This window comes from Piliocolobus tephrosceles, chromosome 14, assembly GCF_002776525.5.
Source record: "Piliocolobus tephrosceles isolate RC106 chromosome 14, ASM277652v3, whole genome shotgun sequence".
Taxonomy (NCBI): Eukaryota; Metazoa; Chordata; class Mammalia; order Primates; family Cercopithecidae; genus Piliocolobus; species Piliocolobus tephrosceles.
This window is the reverse complement of record NC_045447.1, coordinates 10889148-10915460: the sequence shown is the minus strand read 5'-3', so window position 1 is coordinate 10915460 and position 26313 is coordinate 10889148. Positions and strand designations below refer to the sequence as shown.

The 26313-nt window shown below is 47.9% G+C and overlaps 1 protein-coding gene across 2 annotated transcripts in view; it reads left to right on the top strand.

The window, feature by feature from the left end:
• The first annotated feature begins 15648 nt into the window (after nucleotides 1–15648).
• Nucleotides 15649–26313, top strand: part of STXBP1 (syntaxin binding protein 1) — a 77704-nt gene continuing 67039 nt past the window's right edge. Inside the window, exon 1 of one of the 2 annotated variants that reach the window (XM_023217088.2) lies at nucleotides 15649–15896. In XM_023217088.2, the coding sequence (XP_023072856.1) occupies nucleotides 15860–15896 (37 nt within the window). In that variant the 5' untranslated portion in view covers nucleotides 15649–15859. The remainder of the gene's footprint in view (nucleotides 15897–26313) is intronic. The other variant, XM_023217086.2, reaches the window with a different exon arrangement.

Here is a 26313-nt window from a genome sequence, read left to right as displayed (position 1 = left end):
ACCCAGGAGGCGGAGGTTGCAGTGAGCAGAGATTACAGCACTGCACTCCAGTCTGGGTGACAGAGCGAGAGTCCATCTCAAACAAAACAAAACAAAACTCCATATACAGAATTAGGTACAGGGCCTTGGAAGGGGACATGCCCTGGAAGGAGTACATCTGTCTCTGCTCAGAGCCAGCTCTGGTTTCTACTTCCTCATCTTCTGTAACCCAAGTCCTGCAGCTTCCTGATGGGAAGGTGGGAGCAGCAGTAGCAAGGGCATGGATGTAGGGTCAGATGAATCTCAGCTAGAAATCTGGCCAAGCCACCTCCTGCGTGACCCAGATAAGTCTCTGAATTATTTAAAAATTATCAGCTGGGCGTGCTGGCTCACGCCTGTAATCCAGCACTTTGGGAGACTGAGGCGGGTGGATCACCTGAGGCTAGGAGTTTGAGACCAGCCTGGCCAACATGGTGAAACCCCATCTCTACTAAAAATACAAAAATTAGTTGGGCGTGGTGGCGTGTGCCTGTAATCCTAGCTACTGGGGAGGCCGAGGTATTTATTTATTTATTTTTTGGAGACGGAGTCTCGCTCTGTCACCCAGGCTGGAGTGCAATAGCACAATCTCGACTTGCCGCAGCCTCTACGTCCCGGTTCAAGTGATTCTCCTGCCTCAGCCTCCCAAGTAGCTAGGATTACAGGCACGCACCACCACACCTTGCCAATTTTTGTGTTTTTCATAGAGATGGGGTTTCACCATGTTGGCAGGGCTGGTCTCGAACTCCTGACTGATTTGTTTTTCTAAGACCACCAGAGCGCGTACAAAAGAACCAGCGAGTAGGCAAGGGTAGGAGCAAAACTGCAAATTTATTTTGGTCACCTAAGGTGTGGGGAAGAGGTCTGTCGGCCTCCGGCAAAGAAGGCCGGCAGAGTCCCCCGGTGGGGCTCTCGGAGGGAGTTCCTGCAGTCCCGACATGCCGACAGGATTGAGAGACTCAGGAAGGCCGCTTGGCGCGCTGGCCGAGAGCGGCTTTTCTAAGAGTGGGAGGGCAATAGGCCGGGCACGGGCGTGTTGGGGGGTGTTCCGCAGGTGCGACCAGGTAAATCTTGGTCTCTTCGGATTGACGTCACCTGGCACATGCCCGGTTGATCTGCACCTTCCCGGGCGCTGGCTGCATTTTTGCGCGCGCGGGAAAAGTTGGGGGGGATGAAGAACCCGGAAATGCACCATCTTGCCTCTGTTCCTCCAAACACTGACCTCAAGTGATCCATCAGCCTCGGCCTCCCAAAGTGTTGGGATTACAGGCGTGAGCCACTGCACATGGCCATTATTATTATTTTAAATTTTATTTTATTTTATTTTTTTGAGACAGGGTCTCACTCTGCCACCCAGGTTGGAGTGCAGTGTCACAATCTATCGCACAGGCTGGAGTGCAGTGGCACGATCTCCGCTCATTGCAACTTCCACCTCCCAGATTCAAGCGATTCTCCTGCCTCAGTCTCCAGCCAAGAGGTGTTATTCTTATTCGTCTCAATTACTTTCAGCCCCTGCCATTCCTGCCCCCAGGGTAGGACTCCACAGTCTCTAGCCTGAACTCTTGCACCAGCCTCCCAGGGGCCTCCCACCCTCGTCCCTCCACCTCTGCTCCAGCCTCCACTCTGCCGCCAAGTGGGCTGTGCCAACGTGAACATGCCAGATCACAGGTCACTGGGCCTTCACTCATGCTGTTGCCTCTGCTCAGAATATTCTCTGCTTCCCATGCCCCTCCTCAACCTGCGAATTCCAGCTCAGCCTTTAGGTTTCAACTTTGCCTTTCCTCAAGAGTCCTTTCCAGGTCCCAGGCTGGGCTGCATGTCCCCATCTGTCCTCCTCGATCCCCTGTTGCACCCCTGGCAGAGTGCTCAGCCCTGCCTTACTGGAAGTCCCCTAGGGCGCGATTATATCTGTAAGTTCAACCTGGAGTGCTTGGCACAGGCAGAGTGCCTGACACATAGCGGGTGTAAGCAAGCAGCAGGGCCCCAGGGATTCTAGGAATTTAATCAACTTGAGCAATCAGCCTGCTTTACAGCCTTCCGCCCTGCAGCCTCTTCCTCCCCAAACCCTGTAGAATTCGGCCACCTTGTTGGTTTAAACCAGTTCTTGACAGACCCTGGCAACTTATAGATGAACTCAAGTGAACTTTCCTCATTAGAACACTGAAGTCTCCACCCCAGAGGAGCTATAGCTTCATGACCTAATGCCAGCCTCATGTGCTGGCGTGATGACACACTGACTCTGCGCAACTGGGACCCCTCCTCTACCTGCCATCATGCACCCTCTCCTCTCTCTGTCACCCCCTAAAACCCTCCTGTCACTTTCCTTCAGGGAGACACTGCTTTGGAGAATACTTCCAGCGCCCTCCTTACTTGCGCCAAGTAATAAAACTCCTATTAATCAAAACCCGAGTCCTTGTGGCTACTTGCCAGGTGAACAAACACTGGTGTTTTATTTTTGTTTGTTAACACAGGCATATGATAACTATTTATTGAATGTTAAACAGATGAGTAAATAAATGTCACTTTTTTTTTTTTTTTTTGAGACAGAGTCTCCCTCTATCGCCAGGCTAGATGGAGTGTAGGGGTGTGATCTCGGCTCACTGAAACCTCCGCCTCCCAGGTTCAAGTGATTCTCTTGCCTCAGCCTCCCAAGTAGCTGGGACTACAGGCACGTGCCACTACGTCCAACTAATTTTTGTATTTTTAGTTACAGATGGGGTTTCACCATGTTGGCCAGGATGGCCTCGATCTCTTGACCTTGTGATCTGCCTGCCTCGACCTCCCAATGTGCTGAGATTACAGGCGTGAGCCACTGCACCCAAACTTTTATTTATGTATTTATTTATTTATTTATTTATTTATTTATTTATTTATTTGAGATGGAGTCTCGCTCTGTTACCCGGGCTGGAGTGCAGTGGCACAATCTCAGCTCACTGCAAGCTCTGCCTCCTGGGTTCACGTCATTCTCCTGCTTCAGTCTCCGGAGTAGCTGGGACTACAGGCGCCCACCACCACGCCCGGCTAATTTTTTTTGTATTTTTTAGTAGAGACAGGGTTTCACCATGGTAGCCAGGATGGACTCGATCTCCTGACTTTATGATCTGCCCGCCTCAGCCTCCCAAAGTGCTGGGATTACAGACGTGAGCCACCATGCCAGGCTTTTTTTTTTTTTTAATGGAGTCTTGCTCTATCACCCAGGCTGGAGTGTAGTGGCACAATCTCAGCTTACTGCAACCTCTGCCTCCTGAGTTCAAGTAATTCTCCTGTCTCAGCATCCCAAGTAGTTGGGATTATAGGCACTTGACACTATGCCCAGCTACTTTTTGTATTTTTAGTAGACATGGGATTTCACCATGTTGGCCAGGCTGGTCTTGAACTCCTGGCCTCAGGTGATCCGCCCACCTCAGTGGGCAGAGTGGGCCAAGTGAGCCGAGTTTGTGCCATTGCATTCTAGCCTGGTGACAGACTGAGACTCCATCTCAAAAACAAAACAAAACAAAACAAAACAAAAAAAGCAATAACACCCACCACTTCCGGAGCACTCTTATGTGCTGAGTACTTCGTGCACAGTATCTAATTTTTTTTTTAGATCAGGGTCTCACTATGTTGCCCAGGCTGGAGTGCAGTAGCTATTCACAAGCATCCCAAAGTGCTGGGATTACAGGTATGAACCACCATGCCCGGGCTAAATGTCACTTCTATATTTGAAAGCCTTCCATGGTTTCTCATGGAGAGAGAAATGAAGTCCAAACCACAGAGTACTGCATTCCACTTCCATCCTTATCTCCCACACACCAGGGTCGAAATCCCTGCCCTATCATTTATTGGCTGTGTGACCCTGGACAAATGGCTGTTTCCTCATTCCTCAGTATATACATATATACCCATTTTAGTATATATATATATAGAGAGAGAGAGAGAGAGAGACAGTCTTGTTCTGTCACCCAGGCTGGAGTGCAATGGTACCATCATGGCTCACTGCAGCCTTGATCTAAGTGATCCTCCCACCTCAGCCTCCCAAGTAGCTGGGACTACAGGCATGTGCCACCATGCCTGGCTAATTTTTACATTTTTTGTTGAGTCAGGGTTTTGCCATGTTACCATGTTGCCCAGGCTGGTCTCTAACTCCTGGGCTCAAGCACTCTTCCCACCTTGGCATCCTGAAGTGTTGGGATTATAGGCATGAGCCACCACGCTCAGCCTATGCCCTGACTAATGAATAAGTCAGTTTATTATTGACTTTTTATTGTTTTTATTTTTACTCATTTTTTACATCCTAACTCATCACTGAGATATTTATTGTTTTTCCCTCTAGAACATCAGCTTCTTGTCCATAGGGATTTTTCTCTTTTGTTCTTTGCTGTATCACCAGTGCCTAGATTGATGACTGGCACACAGTAAGTGCTCAGTAAATATTGCTAAATGCCACCACACCACACTTTCTTTGCCTATGCCAGAGGTACCCAAACATAGCAGCTTTTATGTCTCAGTGATTTTTTTCATAGCAGTCCTAGGTCAAAAGAAATAGCTCATCAGGGCTGGATATGATGGCTCATGCCTGTAATTCCAGCCCTTTGGGAGGCCAAAGTGGGAGGATTGCTTGAGGCCAGGAGTTTGAGACCAGCCTGGGCTACACAGCAAGACCCTTTCTCTACAAAGAAAAAAAAAATACCTAACTTCTGTTTTCTCCCCCTCTCCTTCTCCTTTTCTCTCTCTTCCCTTTTCTTTGCCCTCTCTTTGCCCTTCTACATGGGACGATGCAGCAAGAAGGCCCTCACAAGATGCCAGTATCTTGATTTTGGACTTCCCAGCCTCCAGAACTATGAGAAATTTCTGTTCTTTATAAATTACCCAGTCTATGGGATTCTGTTTAGCAGCACAAAATGGAGTAAGACACCATGATTACTTACTGAATGGGATATGTGTACTTTCTTGGAATCTTGGAATCACATCAGATACCAGTTCTTTCTTTCCCTTGCTTCCCTCCCTCCCTCCCTCCCTCCCTCCCTCCCTTCCTTCTCTCTTTCTTTTTCTTTCTTTCTCTCCCTCCTTCCTTTCTTTCTTTCCTTCCTTCCTTTCTTCCTTCTTTCCTTCCTTCCTTCCTTTTTGAGACAGAGTCTTGCTCTGTCACCCAGGCTGGAGTGCCGTGGCGAGATTGTGACTGATTGCAGCCTGAAACTCCCAGCTTAAGTGATTCTCCCACCTCAGCCTTACTAGTAGCTGGGACCACAGGCACACACCACCACACTCAGCTAGTTTTTATTATTATTTATTATTATTACTATTAGTTTTTCAAGATGGAGCCTTGTTCTGTCACCCAGGCTACAGTGCAGTGGCACGATCTTAGCTCACTGTAACCTCTGCCTCCCGGGTTCAAGCAATTCTCCTGCCTCAGCCTCCTGAGTAGCTGGGACTACAGGTGCACGTCACCACACCTGGCTAATTTTGTATTTTTAGTAGAGACGGGGTTTCACCATGTTGGCCAGGCTGGTCTTGAACTCCTGACTAAGCCTGTCCTATTATTATTATTTCTTTAATTATTATTATTTTTCTTTACATCCAAGTGGTCAGTGAATAGCTAGTTTTTGTATTTTTACCAGAGACAGGATTTTGCCATGTTGCCCAGTCTGGTCTCAAACTCCTGGGCTCAAGTGATCCTCCTACCTTGGCCTCAGAAAGTGCTGGGATTACAAGTGTGAGCCACCACACCTGGCCAACACTCTCATTTTGTGTTCCACATTGATCTTCATGAGTAGTTTGTTGTTTTCTTGTTCTTGTTCTTCTTCCTTTTTTTCCTTTTTTTTGAGACAGAGTCTCACTCTGTTGCTTAGGCTGGAATATAGTGATGCGGTCTCAACTCACTGAAGCCTCAACCTCCCTGGCTCACGCTATCATCCCACCTTAGCAGACTCCCAAGTAGCTGGGACTACAGGCATGTGCCACCACACCTGGCTAATTTTTGTATTTTTTGTAAAGATGAGGTTTTGCCATTTTGCCCAGGCTGGTCTCGAACTCCTGAGCTCAAGTGATTCTCACACCTCGGCCTCTCAAAGTGCTGGGATTACAGGTCTGAGCCAGTTGAGTTATTTGCTTCTCATTGTTAGGGAAGCGAAAGCCTAGGAGAGCCAGAGTGACGCCATTTTAAATTCAGCTCCATCCTGAAACTAACAAAGCACAATTTCTTGCTGGTCATGACCCATAGTCATGGGATGTTTATAGTTTAGATGTACCAATACTCATAACAATATATGCTTTCAAGATAATTATAGTTATGCTTTGATGTACTCACATGCTAAAATGTTAAGGATAGTTTAAATCAATAGAGTAATAAATTTTGTCATGCTGTCTGCTCACCCGCACGTAGACACAGACTTGGCTTAGCTTTTACATAGACAAGATCCCTTATGAGAAATAACTTAAACAAAGACAGGGCATTCTTCCTCCTACTTTCTCTGGACACCCTCCTGACTGTAACAGAGTAGCTTTCTTTTTTCTTTTTTCTTTTTTTTTTTGAGATGGAGTCTCGCTCTTGTTGCCCAGGCTGGAGTACAATGGCACTATCTTGACTCACTGCAACCTCTATCTCCTGAGTTCGAGCAATTCTCCTGCTTCAGCCTCTCGAGTACCTGGGATTACAGGCATGTGCCATCATGCCCAGCTAATTTTTGTATTTTTATTAGAGACAGGGTTTTACCATGTTGGCCAGGCTGGTCTCAAACTCCGGACGTTAAGTGATCCGCCCACCTTGGTCTCCCTAAGTGCTGGGATTACAGGTGTGAGCCACCACGCCCAGCCCAGAGTAGCTTTTAATAAACTATCTCTTCTCATTGCACTCTGCAACATGTCTTAGATTCCTTCCTTGGTGAGATGCAAGAACCCTTTCTTAGGGTCTGGGTTGAGACTCCTTTTCCAGTAACATTATCACATCGATTGCTGAAAACCCAGTATTGCAAAGATACAGTACCACAGAAGGCAAGGTTGTAGAGCTTAAGGCTGAAATTGTGTACTGTTCCAGCTATTTGTTTTCACACTGTTCACCCAAAGATGAGTATAATTGTGTTTCCCTCCAAAGTCTGAAATATTTGGCTGAGCCGGGCATGGTGGCTCACGCCTATAATCCTAGCACTTTGGGAGGCTGAAGCAGGTGGATCACCTGAGGTCAAGAGTTCGAGACCAGCCTGGCCAACATGGTGAAATCCTGTCTCTAGTTAAAATACAAAAATTAGCAAGGTGTGGTGGCACGCACCTGTCATCCCAGCTACGCAAGAGGCTGAGGCAGGAGAAATGCTTGAACCTCAGGGGCAGAGGTTGCAGTGAGCCGAGATCATACCACTTCACTCCAGCCTGGGCGAAAGAGAAAAACAATGGCTCACACCCATAAGCTCAGCACTTTGGGAGGCTAAGGCTGGAGGATTGCTTAAGGCCAGGAGTCCAAGACCAGCCTGGGCAACATAGCGAAACCCTGTCTGTATAACAAATACAAAAAAATGGCCGGGTGTGGTGGCTCATGCCTGTAATCCTAGCACTTTGGGAGGCCAAGGTCGGCGGATCACAGGGTCAGGAGTTCGAAACCAGCCTGACCAACATGGTAAAACCCCGTCTTTACTAAAAATATAAAAATTAGCTGGGCGTGGTGGTGCGCACCTATAATTCCAGCTACTCAGGAGGCTGAGGCAGGAGAATTGCTTGAACACAGGAGGTAGAGGTTGCAGTGAGCCGAGATCGTGCCATTGCACTCCAGCCTGTGTGACAGAGTGAGACTCCATCTCAAAAAAAAAAAAAAAAAAAATTAACTGGGTGTGATGGCATGCACCTGTAGTCCCAGTTACCCAGGAGGCTGAGGTAAGAGGATCGCTTGACCCCAGGAGTTTGAGGTTGCAGTCAGCTATGATCATGTCATTGCACTCAAGCCTGGGTGACAGAGTGAGATCCTGTCTCAAAAAAAATAAGATAAAGTAAAAATTTAAAATATTCTATCATGCTCCTGTAAATGTAGTGTGGTATACAAGGGTGCCTCTATGCATAGTTTAGGGAGCATGGGTCTATTCTTTTTAAAAAATGTTTTATTTATTTATTTATTATTTTTAATTGATAAATAATATATATATATTTTAGACTTGAGTCTCGCTTTGTTGCCCAGGCTGGAGTGCAGTGGCACAATCTCAGCTCACTGCAACCTCTGCCGCCCAGGTTCAAGTGATTCTTCAGCCTCAGTCTCCCAAGTAGCTGGGATTACAGGCATGTGTCACCAAGCCAGGCTAATTGTTGTATTTTTTTTTTTTTTTTTGAGATGGAGTCTCACTCTGTTGCCCAGGCTGGAGTGCAGTGGCACAATCTCGGCTCACTGCAACGTTTGCCGCCAGGGTTCAAGCAAGTCTCCTGCCTTAGCCTTCCAAGCAACTGGTACTACAGGCATGTACCACCACGCCCAGGTAATTTTTGTATTTTTAGTAGAGATGGGGTTTCACCATATTGGTCAAGCTGGTCTCGAACTCCTGATCTGGTGATCCACCTGCCTCGGCCTCCCAAAGTGCTGAGATTACAGGCGTGAGCCACCTCACCTGGCCTATTTATGCTGTTTTTTTAAAAAAATTGGATTTGGGCCAGATGTGGTGGCTCACGCCTTTAATTACAGCACTTTGGGAGGCCGAAGTGGGTGGATCACTTGAGGTCAGGAGTTCGAGACCAGCCTGGCCAACATAGTGAAACCCCCCATCTCTACTAAAAATACAAAAATTAGCCAGGCGTCATGGCGCACACCTATAATGCCAGCTACTCCGGTAGCTGAGGCATGAGAATTGCTTGAGTCTAGAAGGCAGAGGTTGCAGTGAGCTGAGATCACGCCACTGCTCTCCAACCTGGACTGCAGAGCAAGACTCCATCTCAAAAGATAAATAAATAAATAAATAAAAATTGGATTTGAACCCCTCTCTCTTCTCGGCCTCCAGGCTCAGCTGAAATGCCAAAATGGCCAGAAACAAAACATATATGAACAAAACAGTTTCCCCAATTGGAATGAATACTCTTTGCTCTGGGATTTGACAATTATTTATTTATTTATTTATTTATTTATTTTTTAGACAGGGTCTCATTCTGTCTCCCAGGCTGGAGTACCACGGTGCAACCTTGGCTCATTGGAGCCTCGATCTCCAGGGCTCAATCAATCCTCACACCTTAGCCCCCAATTAGCTGGGATTACATGCATGCACCACCATGCCCAGCTAATTTTTGTATTTTTAGTGAAGATGGCATTTCTTTTTTTTTTTGAGACGGCGTCTCGCTCTGTCCCCCAGGCTGGAGTGCAGTGGCCGAATCTCAGCTCACTGCAAACTCTGCCTCCCAGGTTTATGCCATTCTCCTGCCTCAGCCTCCCGAGTAGCTGGGACTACAGGCGCCCGCCACCTTGCCCGGCTAGTTTTTTGTATTTTTTTAGTAGAGACGGGGTTTCACCGTGTTAGCCAGGATGGTCTCAATCTCCTGACCTAGTGATCCGCCCGTCTTGGCCTCCCAAAGTGCTGGGATTACAGGCTTGAGCCACCGCGCCCGGCGAAGATGGGATTTCAACATATTGCCCAGGCTGGTCTCGAACTGCGGGGCTCAAGCAACTCATCTGCCTCAGCCTCCCAAAGTGCTGGGATTACAGGCATGAGCCACCATGCCCAGGCTTGATAATAATTTAATCTGTTAAAAGGTAGGAATTTTTCTCTGATACCCAAGATGTAAAAAATTCCATATTTCTTTCTTTTTTAATTGGATAAAACCCACTTTAAGCCCCCACTGGCTAAGGTCACTGAGACTTCTAATGTCTGGCTTTTTTTTTTTCTCTCCTCTTTGTTCCTGGGCTTGTACCAGGACTCAAGGGCTTACACAGTCTGGGCAAAATTGAGCTGCCCATATCAGCTGCTCTCAGAAGCTTCAACTACAGGGCTTACCAGTCCAAGAAAAAGGGGCTGGCTCTACTGGCTATATGCGCTGCCCCAGAGCCTGGATAAGCAGAAGGATCCCCTCTGTGGCCCTAGAGACTGAAGTCCTAGTGCTTGGTGCCCAGGCATTTACACCATCCCCACCCATAGTCCAAAGCCCTGCTCACCAGGGGACTTTATATGAGGGGGGGAGCATCAGTGCCTCTCTGGGCATCTGCTGCTCCTTCTTCTTGCCCTTGGGGGAATCCGACCTCTCACTTTGGGAGGAAGTATTCCAGTTCCTTTTTTTTTTTTTTTTGAGACAGAGTCTCGCTCTGTTGCCCAGGCTGGAGTGCAGTGGCGCCATCTCGGCTCACTGCAAGCTCCGCCTCCCGGGTTCACGCCATTCTCCTGCCTCAGCCTCCCGAGTAGCTGGGACTACAGGCACCCGCCACCACGCCCGGCTAGTTTTTTATTTTTAGTAGAGACGGGGTTTCACCGTGTTAGCCAGGATGGTCTCGATCTCCTGACTTCATGATCCGCCCGCCTCAGCCTCCCAAAGTGCTGGGATTACAGGCGTGAGCCACTGCACCCAGCCTAGAAGTATTCCAGTTCCTTAGAGTTTGCATGCAGGTAGTGTGGGGATGAATGTGGTCCTCATATGTGCTTTGTTTGGGCAGTGTGGTGTTAACATCTTTTAAAATGCAGGGCATATGTCCTCAGGATTTCCTGGGGCTGAGTTACAGGTTTTAAAAAAAAATCCATTGTTGGCCTGGTGCAGTGGCTCATGCCTGAAATCCCAGCACATTGGGAAGCTGAGGGGGGAGGATCACTTGAGGTCAGGAGTTTGAGACCAGCCTAGCCAACATGGTGAAACATGTTGAAACATGTGAAACATGTTGAAACATGTGAAACATTGAAACATGTGAAACATGTGAAACATGGTGAAACATGTTTCACACATGGTGAAACCCTGACTCTACTGAAAATACAAAAATTAGCCAGGTGGCACACACCTGTAATCCTAGCTACTCCGGAGGCTGAGGCAGGAGAATCACTTGAACCTGAGAGGCAGAGGTCAGGTTCAGTGAGCCGAGATCGCGCCACTGCACTCCAGCCTGGGCGACAGAGTAAGACTCTGACTCAAAACAAAAAAAAAAAAAAAAAATCCATTGCAACACCTAAGCATTGGGAGATGTTGCGTAATTTCTACATTCTAGACCCTCAGTTGCTGCAGGGAAACCACTGACTGGAGCTGAGCAAGCATTATTCCTCTGGGCAAGTCATGTGCTCTGCAGCTGGCTACATCTGTGCTATTACATTACCCTGGCCTCTGCAGTCCCTTGAAGTTGAGGCCCTCGCCTGGGCTTTCGAAAACAAAGTCTTTTTGATACTGCAGTGTGGCCTCAAACTCAAAAACTGTTAGTTCACTCGAGGGCAAGGATGTCTCAAACTTAAGTAGTCCAGGCCCAGCCACTCTTTGTAGGTGTATGCATGGTAGTGGGGGTGGAGGCGACAGCGACAGAAACAATTACTTTTCATTCTTGCCAATGAATCTAGCAGCAAATAAGCAGGACACAGACTGAACTCTCCATAACCCATACCTATCTATTTAGCAGTGATTTAATTCAGCCTAATGATGTGTCATTTTTCAGAAGGATATTAATAACTAACATTCATTTGAGCCTTACCAGGTTCCCAGTCCTGGATAAAGTACCTTATAAATATTATCTTGTTGAATTCTTTAGAAACTGCTCCTAAAGGAGTGTCTCGGAATGAAACGGCCCAGAGGCCAAGAGGAGGGGATGTGGGTGAACGCAGAACACTGCAGCTGTTGATGCAGCTTAAAAGCAGAAGGCAGGGAGGTGCAGCCCGAGGCTGTCAAGCTCCCAGACTGGCCCCAGGGCTCTGCAACAGGCTCCAGGTGGGTAGAGGGGGGGGCCAAGCCTGTGATACCGCGTGAAGGACTCAGTAGGTCCGGTAGAGGGGTGGCCTCTTCCCCGCTGGTTGGCGCCATTGCTATTTCTGTCTCCTCGTTCTCGGTCCCTCCAGGCCGCTCCCTCTCCATCTGTCCTGATCGCCAGCCTCTCCCCCGCTCCTCTCTGCTGCGGTCGGCCCACCTGGAACACTCCCCGCCGTCATGTGACCGGTGCCTAAATCACAGGACTCTTACCACCCCAGCGCCGGGCCGGCACCGGGCTCTGCAGAGGCTGCAGGCCGCGCATGCGCAGCTGCGGGCGCACCTGCACGCCCGCTGGCTGGTGCCGCCGACCATCCCTGTGCATCCTGCGGCTGCTACCCCGGCTGGCCCTGGCGCTGGGCCCGGGCCGCGGGGGCGGACCCGCCTGGGTCCAAACTCCCGAGGGTGCTGATTCTCTGCCGATACTCTCCAACGAGCTGTCCACACAGCCAAACCTCACGTTAGGTCTGGGCACTGGGGCTGCACCCTGGGCGCTGGACGTTCTCCCCTGGTCATTAGGAAGTCAGAGCGCGAGTCTTGGCTTAGCGATAAGAGCTGTGTGACCTTGGACAAGTGACTTGATCTCTCTGCGCCCCAGGAACGTGGAGATAATAATAGCACAGACCTCACAGGGCAGTAGTGAGAATCCAGTGAAAATTCATGAGAGCTTTTTGCACAGTGCCTGGCATGTATCAAACTCCCAGTAAATGCAAATAAAGAATACAGAGCAAAGAGTAGTATTGTGTGATAGTATTTTACTCTCTCTCTCTCTTTCTTTCTTTCTTTCGAGACAGAGTCTTGCTCTGTCGCCCAGGTTGGAGTGCAGTGGCGCCATCTCGGCTCACTGCAAGCTCCGCCTCCCGGGTTCACGCCATTCCCCTGCCTCAGCCTCCCTAGTAGCTGGGACTATAGGCGCCCACCACCACGCCGGCTAATTTTTTGTAGTTTTAGTAGAGACGGGGTTTCACTGTGTTAGCCAGGATGGTCTCGATCTCCTGACTTCATGATCTGCCCGCCTCAGCCTCCCAAAGTGCTGGGATTACAGGCGTGAGCCACCGCGCCCAGCCGTATTTTGCCCTTTCAAGTGGATCATTTTGCTGGTTGGGAGTCACCCTGGGAGACAGGCCTGGAAGTTTTATTTGTCCCCGTTTCACAGATGGGGAAACCAAGGCTCAAAGCTGTCAAGAGGTCTCCAACCAGGTCTTGGGTGCCAAATCAGCACTCCCAACCTGAATTCCTGGGTGAATTCACAGTCTGTCACCCTGCTCTATCTTTCAATCATACTACTTTAAAAAAAATCCATTCTGATTTTTGTCATCCCCAGTGAACATCTCAGGTATACATCTGCAGGAAAGGCTTTTTTTTTTTTTGTCCTTCCTTCTACAGAAAATAAGAAGCTACTATATTTTATTTGCTGTGACCTTTGAGAAGGTCCCTGCACACGGATCCCAGGACACTAAGAAGTCCTGGATCCCTGCATCCAGGCCTACCCCTGGGGGCTCTTCCTCCCACCCTACCCCTCAGGCTTTCTCCTCTCTAGTCATGATGCCCCTTCTCTGTTCCTGGAAGAGCCAAACTCCTTTCTGCCACTGGGTCTTTGCACCTACTGTATATCTGCCTAGACACTATCCCAGGCCCCTCTTACCACCGTTTTCCCATCTCAAGAAGCCAGCTCTGATTTTACCCCAGCCAGTCCACTGGGCAAGGTGCCCTGCTATCCACTCTCACAGTCCCTTCTCCATCTGCTTCAGCACTTGTCAGAACAGTTACTCAATGCTGTAACACCTTGTTTCCTGTCTGTCACCTCAGCTAGAATACCAGCTTCTGGAGGGCAGAAGTTGTCTCCTTCTTACCCACACCACATGGCCCAGACCTTGGCCGCACTCAATAAATGCTTCTTGATCCACCAACTGGATGAGTGACAAGAGAAGCCCTTGGCCATTCCTACTCCTTAGCTGCTAAGGAATTTTCTGGCTTCGAATTTGTATTTTCATGGCAGATGCAGAAACTGAAACCGTGGAGTCTCTGCTGATACATGCCAGCTGGTGAAGGAGGAAGCATGTGGCATTACCAGTGCATCCGAGGTCCCCCCACATTTATACACTATCTCCTCCTCCAAATGTGCCCAGAGGTTATCAATATGTTTCCTGGGCAAAAGGCAAGGCCCAGACATACAGAGTTGACACACTAACACCTTATCTCTCTCTGAACCCATCAGAAGGTTCTGTTGAGGGTAGTTTGGGGTGGTAGTGAGAAGATGGTCAGATCTGCTTGTCCTGGGGCTGGTGACTGAAGTAGGACATGTGACCTCTTGTCCTGGTTCAGCTTCTGTGACTTTGGAAAATTCCTCCTTAGTCCTCAGCAGTTTTTTTTTTTTTTCTCAGTATAAAATAATAGTTCAGAATTCAGATTCTAGAATTGGATCTTTCCTTTGTCATTTACTAATAAAGCACTTATCCACTCTGAATCTCAACTCCTCATCTGTAAAATATTATTACATATCTTAATAATGTGAAGATTAAAAACCTAGCTCAAATGTATTCCAAATATTTAATGAATATTCACTGGTTTTTACTACTACTAGCTCCCTTTTTAAAAAAATTTTAATTGGCTGAATTTGTGTTACTTTGAAGCCAAAAGCAAGCCCTGCCCGTATTTCAAAAGCAGTATCTGAGACCAGCCTGGCTAACATAGTGAAACCCCGTCTCTACTAAAAATGAGACTGAGGCAGGAGAATCGCTTGAACCTGGGAGGGGGAGGTTGCAGTGAGCCAAGATCACGCCACTGTACTCCAGCCTGGGCGACAGTGAGAGACTCTGTCTCAAAAAAAGAAAAAAGAAAAAAAAAAAAAAGAAAAGAAAAGTATTATCTCCTATTAACAAAGAAAGTCGAGCAAAAACTGACCTGGGATCGCTTTAGTAAATACAGACTCCAGGAAGGAGATACTGAGACCAGAGTCGGTCCCACAGTATATTCGTATCAGATTTGGGGCTTAGAAACTTCTAAACTCTGAACGCCCTATAAGCAGGATGAGATTCTGCCTTGTACTTGGTTGTGGCTCCAGGGAACAGAATAACGGCTTACACGTAAAAGAGACAGAATACTGAACGTTAGCTATCGGATGCTATGCTGCCTGAAGGTAAGCCTAGCGCTATTTCCAGTATCTCGGCGCCTTGGTTTTTTACATCGGAAAATGGAGATTAAAAATAATGCCCATAGGTATGAGCTAAGAGGAATGTAAACAAAACAAAATAAAAAGCAATGCCCAGTGACTGGAGGATTTGATGAGATGATACCCCTGAGGTGCTTGGCACCGAGTTTGACACAAGAACTCAGTGTTGGTGGATGCACGGATGCAGGTGCCCAGCGAGAGGGAGGTACTGTGGGTGGATTCACCCTGGCTTCGCTGCGGCTGGGAGTGGGCGCTGCTAGTAAGAGATCTCGCCTCCAAGCTCCTTCCGTGGGCAGGGAAAAAACGGAAGCTCCAAGAAAGAGGAAAGACACGACCCGAGCGGGATTTCAGGCAGATGGAGCGCGTCGGTAGCCTGTGGCCAGGGATCCCAGCAAGGAGGGGAAAGAGGAGGCCTGGGTACCCCGCGCCCCGGGCGCGCGCGGCGCGTGAGGTGAGGGGGAGGGCGCGGCTCCGCACCAGCCAGCTGCCGCCTCGCGCCCAGCCGCATCTCGGGGGGCGGGGCTGAGTCCCCGGGCCGCAGTGCGATTGGCGGAGGCGAGTGGGTGACGCCGACGGCCGGAGCGAGGCCCCGCCCCCGTCTTGCCCAGCCCCCGCGCGCGCCGGAGTCCGGGCAGCCTCGCTCTGGCTCGCGCCGCGCCCCCGCGCCCAGTCCGCGCGTCAGTCGGTCCCTAGCGCGGCTGCGGGGTGGAGAGCTGCGACCGGCCCAGCGCGCCCACCTGAGGAGGCGGCGGGGTCCGCAGGCGTCGCGGGAGGAGGACATCGGAGCCGGGAGACTCGCGCAGCGCCATGGCCCCCATTGGCCTCAAAGCTGTGGTTGGAGAGAGTAAGTGGAGCCAGGGTCCTTCCAGCAGGCGGGGACTGCGGCTCCCGAGGAGCCCCGCGCGGCCCCTGCCCGCAGCGCCCAGGCCTCCAAGCGGGCTGCCCGCCCTGCGCCCCCGACCCGAGGCTCCTGGCCCGCGGGGTCCCGTTATTCAGGCGCCGCCCGCCCGAGAGGAAGGCTTCCCCCGCTCTCCCCTCCCTCACTTCACGTTTCACCCCAACCCTCCCCCTGCAGCCCGCCCTCCTCCCTCCCCATCCTCCTTCCTCGCCGTCCCTGTCTTCCCTTTTCCCTGCATCCTCCTTCCCCTCCATCCCTCCCTCCCGCTCTTCCCTTCACCCCCATTTCTCTACCCTTGCCCCATCCTTCCCCCTTCCCCCACCCCTACCCTACCTAACCCCACCTCTCTCCATCCCGCCTCTCCCCCATCCCACCCCCTTCCCCTTCCCCCTCTTTCACCCCCAACACCCGTCCCTCTCCTTCATCTCGCCTCTACCCCCTGCAGTCCGTCATCCTCCCCCGCACCCCCATCCTCACCCCCGTTGCCTTCCCCTCAGTCCCCTCTCCCCTTCCTCGTCTTTATTCCCTGAGCGCCCAGACTCCGCTCCCGTTTCCTGCAGTCCCTCCTCCTCCCCACCCTCCTGGGTGAGTCGTGACGGGCAAGATCCCGGCCTGCGTCCTCCTCCCCCGCCCCGGGCCGCGCCGCGGTCCCTGGCTGCGGGACCCACCTGGGAGACTGGGCCGTCCCCGGCCTGGGGAGGAGACGCCTGTTTTCCGGAGGCTGAGCTCTGCTGGGCCGGGGCCACCTCACTCCTCCCCTTCCCGGGGCTTGGCTTCCAGGGCGGGGACTTATCAGGGTCCTGAACCCCTGAAATCACTCGGGAGATGAGGAGAGCTTCGGTGTCCGCCGCCCAGCGCCGCAGTCTGCAATCTCCCTGCTTGCGGGGCTCGGCCCTGCAGTAGCCGAACGTTTCAGGAGCTCAGACCACGGTGGCAGGGAGGAAATGGTTGTTTATGGGTTTGGATGAAAGGCACCACATGAATGGATTTTTAAAAATGGGTAGCGGTGAGTGGTGGCCGCAGCGGAGCGAGGGTTGATGGTGGGTGACATTTGCAAAACGGCGTCCTCAGTAGTAAATAAGATTGGTGATATGTGTGGAAAAACAGTCCCTTGTCAATAATTTGTCCATTTCTTTGTAGCAAAAAAAATGTGTAAGGATTGCTGTGGCTTTTGCTGTCTCTTTGGGGATTAAGTGAAGATTAAAACTGGGCTTTTCTCTGTAGGAGAGGATAAGAAAGGAAAAAGAATAAAATGGTGGAAATTTAGTTTCCTTTCCAATGATTCTTTCCCATCATAGCGCTCGCTGTCTGTGGAATGCTTTTGGCCATGTAGTGTTCTTGTTGAGCACCATAGCTGTTTTATCTCCCCTCCCTATTCTTTTCATTGATATATAGGAAATACTCCTACTGAGAAATCTCATTGTAAAACCTTACCTCACCTATTACATCAGAAGAAAATTGTTATAAAAACTGAGCCCCAAATAAAACGAAATTTTTAAAGGTGTTCATGATAACACCTGCTTTGTACCCATGCAGTACAGGTTCTGATACTTGTTCTCAGGTGTTTAGGGCTAGGAGGACCCGTAGGGATCCTCTAATGTCAACATCTCCTTTTACCCATGAGTAAGAAATGGAGACTTGGAGCAGTTAAGTGATTTGACACAATCAGTGTTAATTTTGTAAAACTTGGTGGGCATTTCCTTGTAACATTAGTAAAAAATAACTTTCTTAATTATTCTGTATATATATTTTCTTTCCAATATCCTTTTAAAGGGTAGTGAAATATGGAATAGAATCTTACAGGTTGTATTCTTTAAAATGTTATATTTGTACTTTGGGAGGCTGAAATGAGAGGATTGCTTAAGCCCAGGAATTCAAGATCAGCCTGGGTAACATAGTGAGACCCCATCTCTGTAAATATAAAAGTAAAATAAAATGATATATTTGAATACTACACATTGAAGATAAAATCCCCAAGTGTTACAGAAATCAAGTTTTTGCATCATTTTGCCGGAACCCTTGTTTATGCAAGTGGCTCCATAATCCCCCTCCCCCACCTTTAATTAGAAGCAAGCATAAAAGTAAAAAAAAATCAATATGCAGCATGGTCAGAATTTACTTTCCCAAATAAAGCAAACCCATTGTACACAAAGATAACAAAGCAATTTTACATAAAATTGGTGAATATGGCTAGGTGCAGTGGCTCATGCCTGAATCTCAGGACTTTGGGAGGCTGAGGCGGGCAGGTCACCAGAGGTCAGGAGTTCGAGACCAGCCTGACCAACACAGTGAAACTCTGTCTCTACTAAAAATAAAAAATTAGCTGGGTGTGGTGGCAGGTGCCCATAATTCCAGCTACTCGGGAGGCTGAACCCTCGCTTGAACCTGGGAGGCAGAGGTTGCAGTGAGCCGAGATCGTGCCATTGCATGCCAGCATGGCAACAGAGCAAGACTCCATCTCAAAAAAAAAAAAAAGAAAAAGAAAAAAATCGGTGATTATGTGAATAGAATTCTATTCCTATAACAATTAGGTATAAATTTTGGAAAAAAAAAAAGTTGAAATCCTTTGTCAGTGATGCAGGTTAATTCTGGCTTCTAATTTTGGATGGGGTTTCTAGATTTGCCCTTTTCTCTAAAAGAGGCTGAGGCAGGAGAATTGCTTGAACCGGGAGGCAGAGGTTGCAGTGAGCTGAGATTGCGCCACTGCACTCCAGTCTGGGCTACAAGAGCCAAACTCTGTGTCAAAAAAAAAAAAAAAAAAAAAGAACCTATTATACATTAAAAAAAAAAAATTGACAATCAAGTAGAGCTTGTTTCAGAAACACAATAGTTCAATATTAGAATGACATTGGGCCGGGCGCGGTGGCTCAAGCCTGTAATCCCAGCACTTTGGGAGGCCCAGACGGGCAGATCACAAGGTCAGGAGATCGAGATCTTCCTGGCTAACACGGTGAAACCCATCTCTACTAAAAAAATACAAAAAAAACTAGCCGGGCGAGGTGGTGGGCGCCTGTAGTCCCAGCTACTCAGGAGGCTGAGGCAGGAGAATGGCGTGAACCCAGGAGGCAGAGCTTGCAGTGAGCTGAGATCCGGCCACTGCACTCCAGCCTGGGTGACAGAGCGAGACTCTGTCTCAAAAAAAAAAAAAAAGAATGACATTAAGAAATGAAAATTTTAAAATTATATCATCTTTTCAGTAGCAACTGAAAAACAAGTTAATCTGCTTTTAAAAACAAAGCAAAAACTCTTAGTAATCCAGAAGTAAAAGGAGTAGTTTAAATGTCCCTGTAGAGAAACCTCTAACCTCCCCAATCCAGCCTCCCTGTACTCACCGTTTTCTGGACCATTCATTTGTAATTCTTATCACAATTGAAATTAATAAATGATTTGTACTAATTGTAAGACCATAAGTTCGCTGGGGGCAAGAACTAGTATCTAGCACAGTGCTGTCACAACAAACTCTAGCAATAAGTCTGATAGGAAATTAGCAAGACCTTCATAAATGGAGAAGAATGATATGTTGCTTTATGGAAGAGTATTAAAAAAATCAGTTCTTGCTAAATTAACCTATACATTTAATAAAATTCCTACAGAAGTCCCAACATTCATCTGGAATGGTAAAAGCTAAGCTAAGAGGAGCTAAGAAATTTTTGAAAAAAAAGAAAATGGGAATTTTCACCTACCAGATTCAAAACATACTGTAAAGCTATGGTTACCAAAACATTGTAGCACTTCCAAATGAAGGGGGAAAATGAAAAGATCAATGACATAGAACAAGAAGTCTAGAGTAGGTCTGGATGAGAATCCCGTATGTGGCAAAGGTGGCATTTTAAGTCAGTGAGCAAAGGAAAGAAAACTCAACACATGATATTCAGGCAGTTGGCTACATTTTGGTGGGGAAAATACATTTACTTCTGTACTTCACATGTTCACAAAAATAAGTCCCATAGGGATTAAATAAATAAAATGATAAAGGTAGTAAACCATAACAGATGTACGTTTCCTTATATTATTGTGCAGTAGCTTTCTAAACATTATTAGAAAACATTAAGGAAAAGACTGACAGATATGACTACACTTCTATTCAGTAGAAACACCAAAAAGCAATTTGATTTTGTTTTCTTTTCTTTTTTTTTTTTTTTTGAGTCAGAGTCTCGCTCTGTCACCCAGGCTGGAGTGCAGTGGCTGGATCTCAGCTCACTGCAAGCTCCGCCTCCCAGGTTTACGCCATTCTCCTGCCTCAGCCTCCCAAGTAGCTGGGACTACAGGCGCCCGCCACCTCGCCCGGCTAGTTTTTTGTATTTTTTTTTTAGTAGAGACGGGGTTTCACCATGTTAGCCAGGATGGTCTCGATCTCCTGACCTCCTGACCTCGTGATCCGCCTGTCTCGGCCTCCCAAAGTGCTGGGATTACAGGATTGAGCCACTGCGCCCGGCCAGCCAAAAAGCAATTTGAAAGACCAATAAGCTTGAAAAGTATCTACAGCATATAACAAAGGACCAATATCTATTTATCTATCTATCTGTAAAGAGCTTTCTTAAATGTTAAAAAAAAAAAAAAACAACTAAATAAAAATAGACAAAAGACATCAGTTAGTTATCTATTGCTGCATAACAAATTACACCAAAACTTAGCAGCTTAAAACAATGAACATTTTGTCTCAGACATCCTGAGGGTCAGGATCTGGGAGGGGAGCAGCCTGGCTGGGAGGTTGTGGCTCAGGGCCCCTCAGGAGGTTGCATCAATGGGCTGCAGCTATCTCAAGACCAGACCAGAACTGAAGAATCCACCTCCAATGGCACTCCTGTTGTTGGCAGGCCTCAGTTATCCAGCAGGCTGTTGGCCAGATACCTCAGTTCTTTGCCACAGGGGCTTCGCCTGGGGCAGCTCACAGCATGACCAGCTGGCTTCCTCCAGAGCCAGCCACCCAAAAGAGGTGGAGACCTGGAGACCGCAGTCTCTGTAACCTAATTTGGAAGGACCGTCATCACTTTTACCAGATCCTATCCATCACACAGACCAACCCTGGCACAAGGTGGGAGGGGACTATACAAGCACATGAATACCAGGAACCAGGGACCACTGGAGGCCATCCTGGGGGCTCTCTTACCCCAGAATGAAAACTAGCTTCAGAACTGGGCTAGGACACAGTAGGAAAGCGGGGAGGAGAGCAAGACCAGCAACCAGATGCCTTCACTTTACACACTTCTGTATTATTTGATTTTCTTCTCTAAAATTTATAGTGTGTTCTAGTTTTATAATGTTAAAAATAAAGGTTTTAAAAATATTTTTTATTAACAGGAAAGCAGAGAATGCATCTCTGGTTCTGGCTCAGTACCACCAAGTTCCCCAGGTTGTGCCAGGCTCTAGTCATAACAAGAATGACTACCTACTGAGAACCTATGATGTGCCAGGCACTGTCCTAGTCACTTAAGTATACTATTCCTTTTTTTTTTTTTTTTTTTGAGTCTCACTCTGTTGCCCAGGCTGGAGTGCAGTGGTGTGATCTTGGCTCATTGCAACCTCTGCCTACCGAGTTCAAGCAATTCTCCTGCCTCAGTCTTATGAGTAGCTGGGACCGTAGGCGTACACCGCCACGGTCGGCTAATTTTTTGTATTTTAGTAGAGGCGGGATTTCACCTTGTTGCCCAGACTGGTCTCGAACTCCTGAGCTCAGTCAGTCGGCCCGCCTCAGCCTCCCAAAGTGCCGGGATTACAGGCGTGAGCCACCGCGCCCAGCCAAATGTACTATTCTTAATGCTAAATGTCCTAAGTAGATATAAACTATCCCCATTTTAGAGATGAGGAAATTGAGGTACAGATAAAGCCACTTAACAATACACACAAGTGGTAAGGCTGGAATTCAAACTCAGGCTTCTCTGGCTCCAAAAGGCTGAGCTCTTCATTAGACCAGTCCACCTTGCCCCTTGATGCCTGGTGTAACCCACTAGAAGGGTGGGTAGGAAAGCCATCAATCCTGGAGCACCAGGGAGACACACAAAAGGCCCGAACTCCGGGACTGAAGAATTGCTTTGGACAAAAATAGCTATAAACGTTCCTGTCCATTTGGGTTCATTATGGGTTAGTATTAGAACAAGCTGGACATCCTAATGTTCCAGGCAAGCTGAAACTCTCTGCTTCAGACCATATACTTTCTAATAATGTAACTAGCCAAAGCTAGTCATAAAAATTCTGAATCACTGGTCAAGAAACACATTTTCTCATCATCCCCTCTATAGCCACCCCTCCAACATTTTCCCCGATGATTGAATTCTAAGGTTCCCTCACTCCTGCTTTTCTCTGCCAGGGGATGAAGTGAGTAGAAGGAGCCTTTGTCTAAGGACTGCGGCTCCTCCTACCCTCTCACTGCACTCAGCAGCCCGAGAGGTGAGTTCAGGCATCATCCACTTTGCTCTTCTAGGGCCAAATTGTAAGTGGAAAGCAGGAGAGATCAGAGGTGTCAGACCCAGTCTATGAAAGACAGATACTCCTCTTTTTCCTCAATCTGCCTCACTAATCCCCAGCCCTGCCAAATAAATACATGGGGAAAGAAAGCTTTGAAAGTTGCACTTTCCAAGTCAATTCAGTCTTTCTTATAAAGTGGCTTCAGTATTTATCAGGTTATAGGTTATGATCAATCAGTCTAAACTTTGAATCTAAATCTAAAAATTATTGCTTTGCTTAGAATAAAACTGTAATAATAAAAACTAAATCTCTTGGTCACTTATTAGGTACCAGACACTGTCCTAGGCACGTCGTATATTATCATTTAATCCTCACAACGATCCCATGAGTTACTCTCATTAGTTTTTTTTTACTTTGAGAAAACGGAGGCTGAGAGAGTTTAGGATAATTCCCCAAGGTTATCAGTTTGTTGTAATAATGTTTGTATGTATGTATGTATTTATTTTGAGACATAGTCTCGCTCTGTCTCCCATACTGGAGTGCAGTGGCACGGTTTCGGCTCACTGCAATCTCCGCCTCCCGGGTTCAAGTGATTCCCCTGCCTCTGCCTCCCAAGTCTGGGATTACAGGCGTGTGCCACCACGCCTGGCTAATTTTTGTATATATATATATATTTTTAGACAGGGTTTCACCATGTTGGTTGAGGCTGGTCTTGAACTCCTGACCTCAAATGATCCACCCACCTTGGCCTCCCAAAGTGCTGGAATTACAGACGTGAGCCACGGCCCTAGCCCTGTTGTTATAATGTTTTAATAAGTAACATTTATATCTCATCAACAAGTGCCAAACACTAAACTAAGTGCTTTGTGTATGCTAACTTGTTGAATGTCTATAGTTACCCTGTAAGAAAGGTGTATTCCTTGCACTTTATGGATGAGAACATTGAAGTCAGAGGGGAAGAATGTGCTCTAGGTCCCACAGATGAGAAGAGACAGATGCAGGATTTGGACCTTGGTGGTTTGGCTGGAGCATCAGTCTTAACCTCGACACCTGTCTTCTCACTTTTGGGTTCTGGCTCACAGGCTGCAGAACCTGTACTTTTTTTTTCCCCCAGAGATATGTCTCTGTTTCCCAGGCTGGAGCACAGTGGCGCAATCATAGCTCACAGCAACCTCAACCTTCTGGGCTCAAGCGATCGTCTTGTCTCAGCATCCCAAGTAGCTGGGACTACAGGCACGCACCACCATGCTCAGTTAATTAAAAATATATATATATATTTTTAAGATGGAATCTTGCTCTGTCACCAGGCTGAAGTGCATGGTGCGATCTTGGCTCACTGCAACCTCCGCCTCCTGGGTTCAAGTGATTCCCCTGCCTCAGCCTCCTGAGTAGCTGAGACTACAGGCGTGTGCCACCACACCCAGCTAATTTTTTGTGTTTTTAGTAGAGACAGGGTTTCACCATGTTGGCCAGGATGGTCTCCATCTCTTGACCTCGTGATCCGCCTGCCTTGGCCTCCAAAAGTGCTGGGATTACAGACATGAGCCACCGCACCTGGCCAATTTTTAAAATAATTTGTAGTAGGAATGAGGACTCACTATGTTGCCCAGGCTTGTCTTGAACTCCTGAGCTCAAGTGACCCTCCCACTTCAGCCTCCCAAAGTGCTATATAACCTAATTTAGAAGGGCCTACTTTAGATTACATAGAGCCTATATTCTTAACCTCTGTTCCTTGATTTTTGATACTTGAAAATATTTTTTCCCTAAATTTTTCCAAAAATGTACAGGATCCAAGTGTCAGTGAGATCCTCCGGATTCTATTCCGGGTTCTGCCCCTGACTCATGGGTGACACTGGGTAAGTCACAGCTCTGCCAACAAGACACTGAAACTTGCACTTTCCCTCTACTAATGATGTAATGTACTGCAAATCCTGCTTGACCTTAAGTACAGGAGAAATTTGACTTGTAAAAAGAGATAACTTAGGCCAGGCACTGGCTCACGCCTATAATTCCAGCACTTTGGGGGGCCAAGGCAGGAGGTTCACTTGAGTCCAGGAGTTCAGCCTGGGCAAAATAGTGAGACCTCGTCTATACAAAAAGTTTAGAAATTAGCCAGCCAGGCACGGTGGCTCACGCCTGTAATCCCAGCACTTTGGGAGGCCGAGGCGGGTGGATCACCTGAGGTCAGGAGTTTGAGAGCAGCCTGGCTGACATGGTGAAACCCTGTCTCTACTAATAGTACAAAAATTCGCGGGGTGTGGTGGCACACATCTGTAATCCCAGCTACTTGGAAGGCTGAGGCAGGAGAATTGCTTGAACCCAGGAGGCGGAGATTGCAGTGAGCCGAGACAGTACCACTGCACTCCAGCCTGGGCAACAGAATGAGGCTCTGTCTCAAAAAAAAAAAAAAAAAAAAAAATTAGCCAGGCGTGGTGTTCCCCATCTGTAGTCCCAGCTACTCAGGAGGATTGCTTGAGCCCAGGAAGTCAAGGCTGCAGTGAGCCAAGATCGTCCTACTGCACTCCAGCCTGGGAGACAGAGTGAGACCCTGTTTTTTGTTTTTTTTTTTTTTTAAAGAGGTAACTTTAGGCTCGGCGCGATGGCTCATGCCTGTAATCCCAACACTTTGGGAGGCCAAGGCAGGTGGATCACCTGAGGTCAGGAGTTTGAGACCAACCTGGCCGACATGGTGAAACCCTGTCTCTACTAATAATACAAAAATTAGCTGGCCATGGTGGCACACACCTGTAATCCCAGCTACTTGGGAGGTTGAGGCAGGAGAATTGCTTCAACCCAGGAGGAGGAGATTGCAGTGAGCCAAGATCGTGCCATTGCACTCCAGCCTGGGTGATAAGAGAGAAACTCCATCTCAAAAAAAAAAAAAAAAAAAAAAAAAAAACCAAAAAAAGGTAACTATTTTGGTAGTGCCTCAAAAAGTTACACAGAGGGCCAGGCACGGTGGCCCATGCCTGTAATCCCAGCACTTTGGGAGTCTGAGGCGGGCAAATCACCTGAGGTTGGGAGTTCGAGACCAGCCTGACCAATGTGGAGAAACTCCGTCTCTACTAAAACTACAAAATATTAGCCAGGCGTGGTGGTGCATGCTTGTAATCCCAGTTACTTGGGAGGCTGAGGCAGGAGAATCGCTTGAACCTGGGAGTTGGAGGTTGCAGTGAGTGGAGATTGTGCCATTGCACTCCAGCCTGGGCAACAAGAGCAAAACTCCATCCCCCACCAAAAAAGAAAAAAAAGTTACACATAGAGTTACCATCTGACTCAGCAATGCCACTCTAGTGTATAGAATCAAAAGAAATGACAATATACATCCACACCAAACTCATATACAAATGTTGCAGCAGCATTTATCAGCCAAACAACCCAAATGCCTATCAAGTGATTAGTTGATGAACAAAATGTGGCCTATTCATACGATGAAATATTACTCAGCTAAAAGAAGGAATGAAGCACTGACATAGGCTACAACACAGATGAACCTTGAAAACACGATGGTGGCCGGCACAGTGGCTCATGCCTGTAATCCCAGCACTTTGGGAGGCCAAGGCAGGTGGATCACCTGAGGTCAGGAGTTCAAGACCAGCCTGGCCAACATGGCGAAACCCTGTCTCTACTAAAAATACAAAAATTAGCTGGGTGCGGTTGTGGGTGCCTGTAATCCCAGTTACTCGGGAGGCTGAGGGAGGAGAATTGCTTGAACCCAGGAGGTGGAGGTTGCATTGAGCCAAGGTTGTAAGATTGCACTCTAGCCTGAGCGACAAGAGCAAGACTCGGTCTCAGAAAAAAAAAATAAGAAAAAGAAAACATGACACTAAGTGAAAGAAGCCAGATACAAAGGCCACATACTGGATGCTCCCATTTATATGAAGTGTTCAGAGTTGGCAAACCCAGAGACAGAAGGTAGATTAGTGGTTGCCAGGGGCTGGGGGAGGGCAGAATGGGT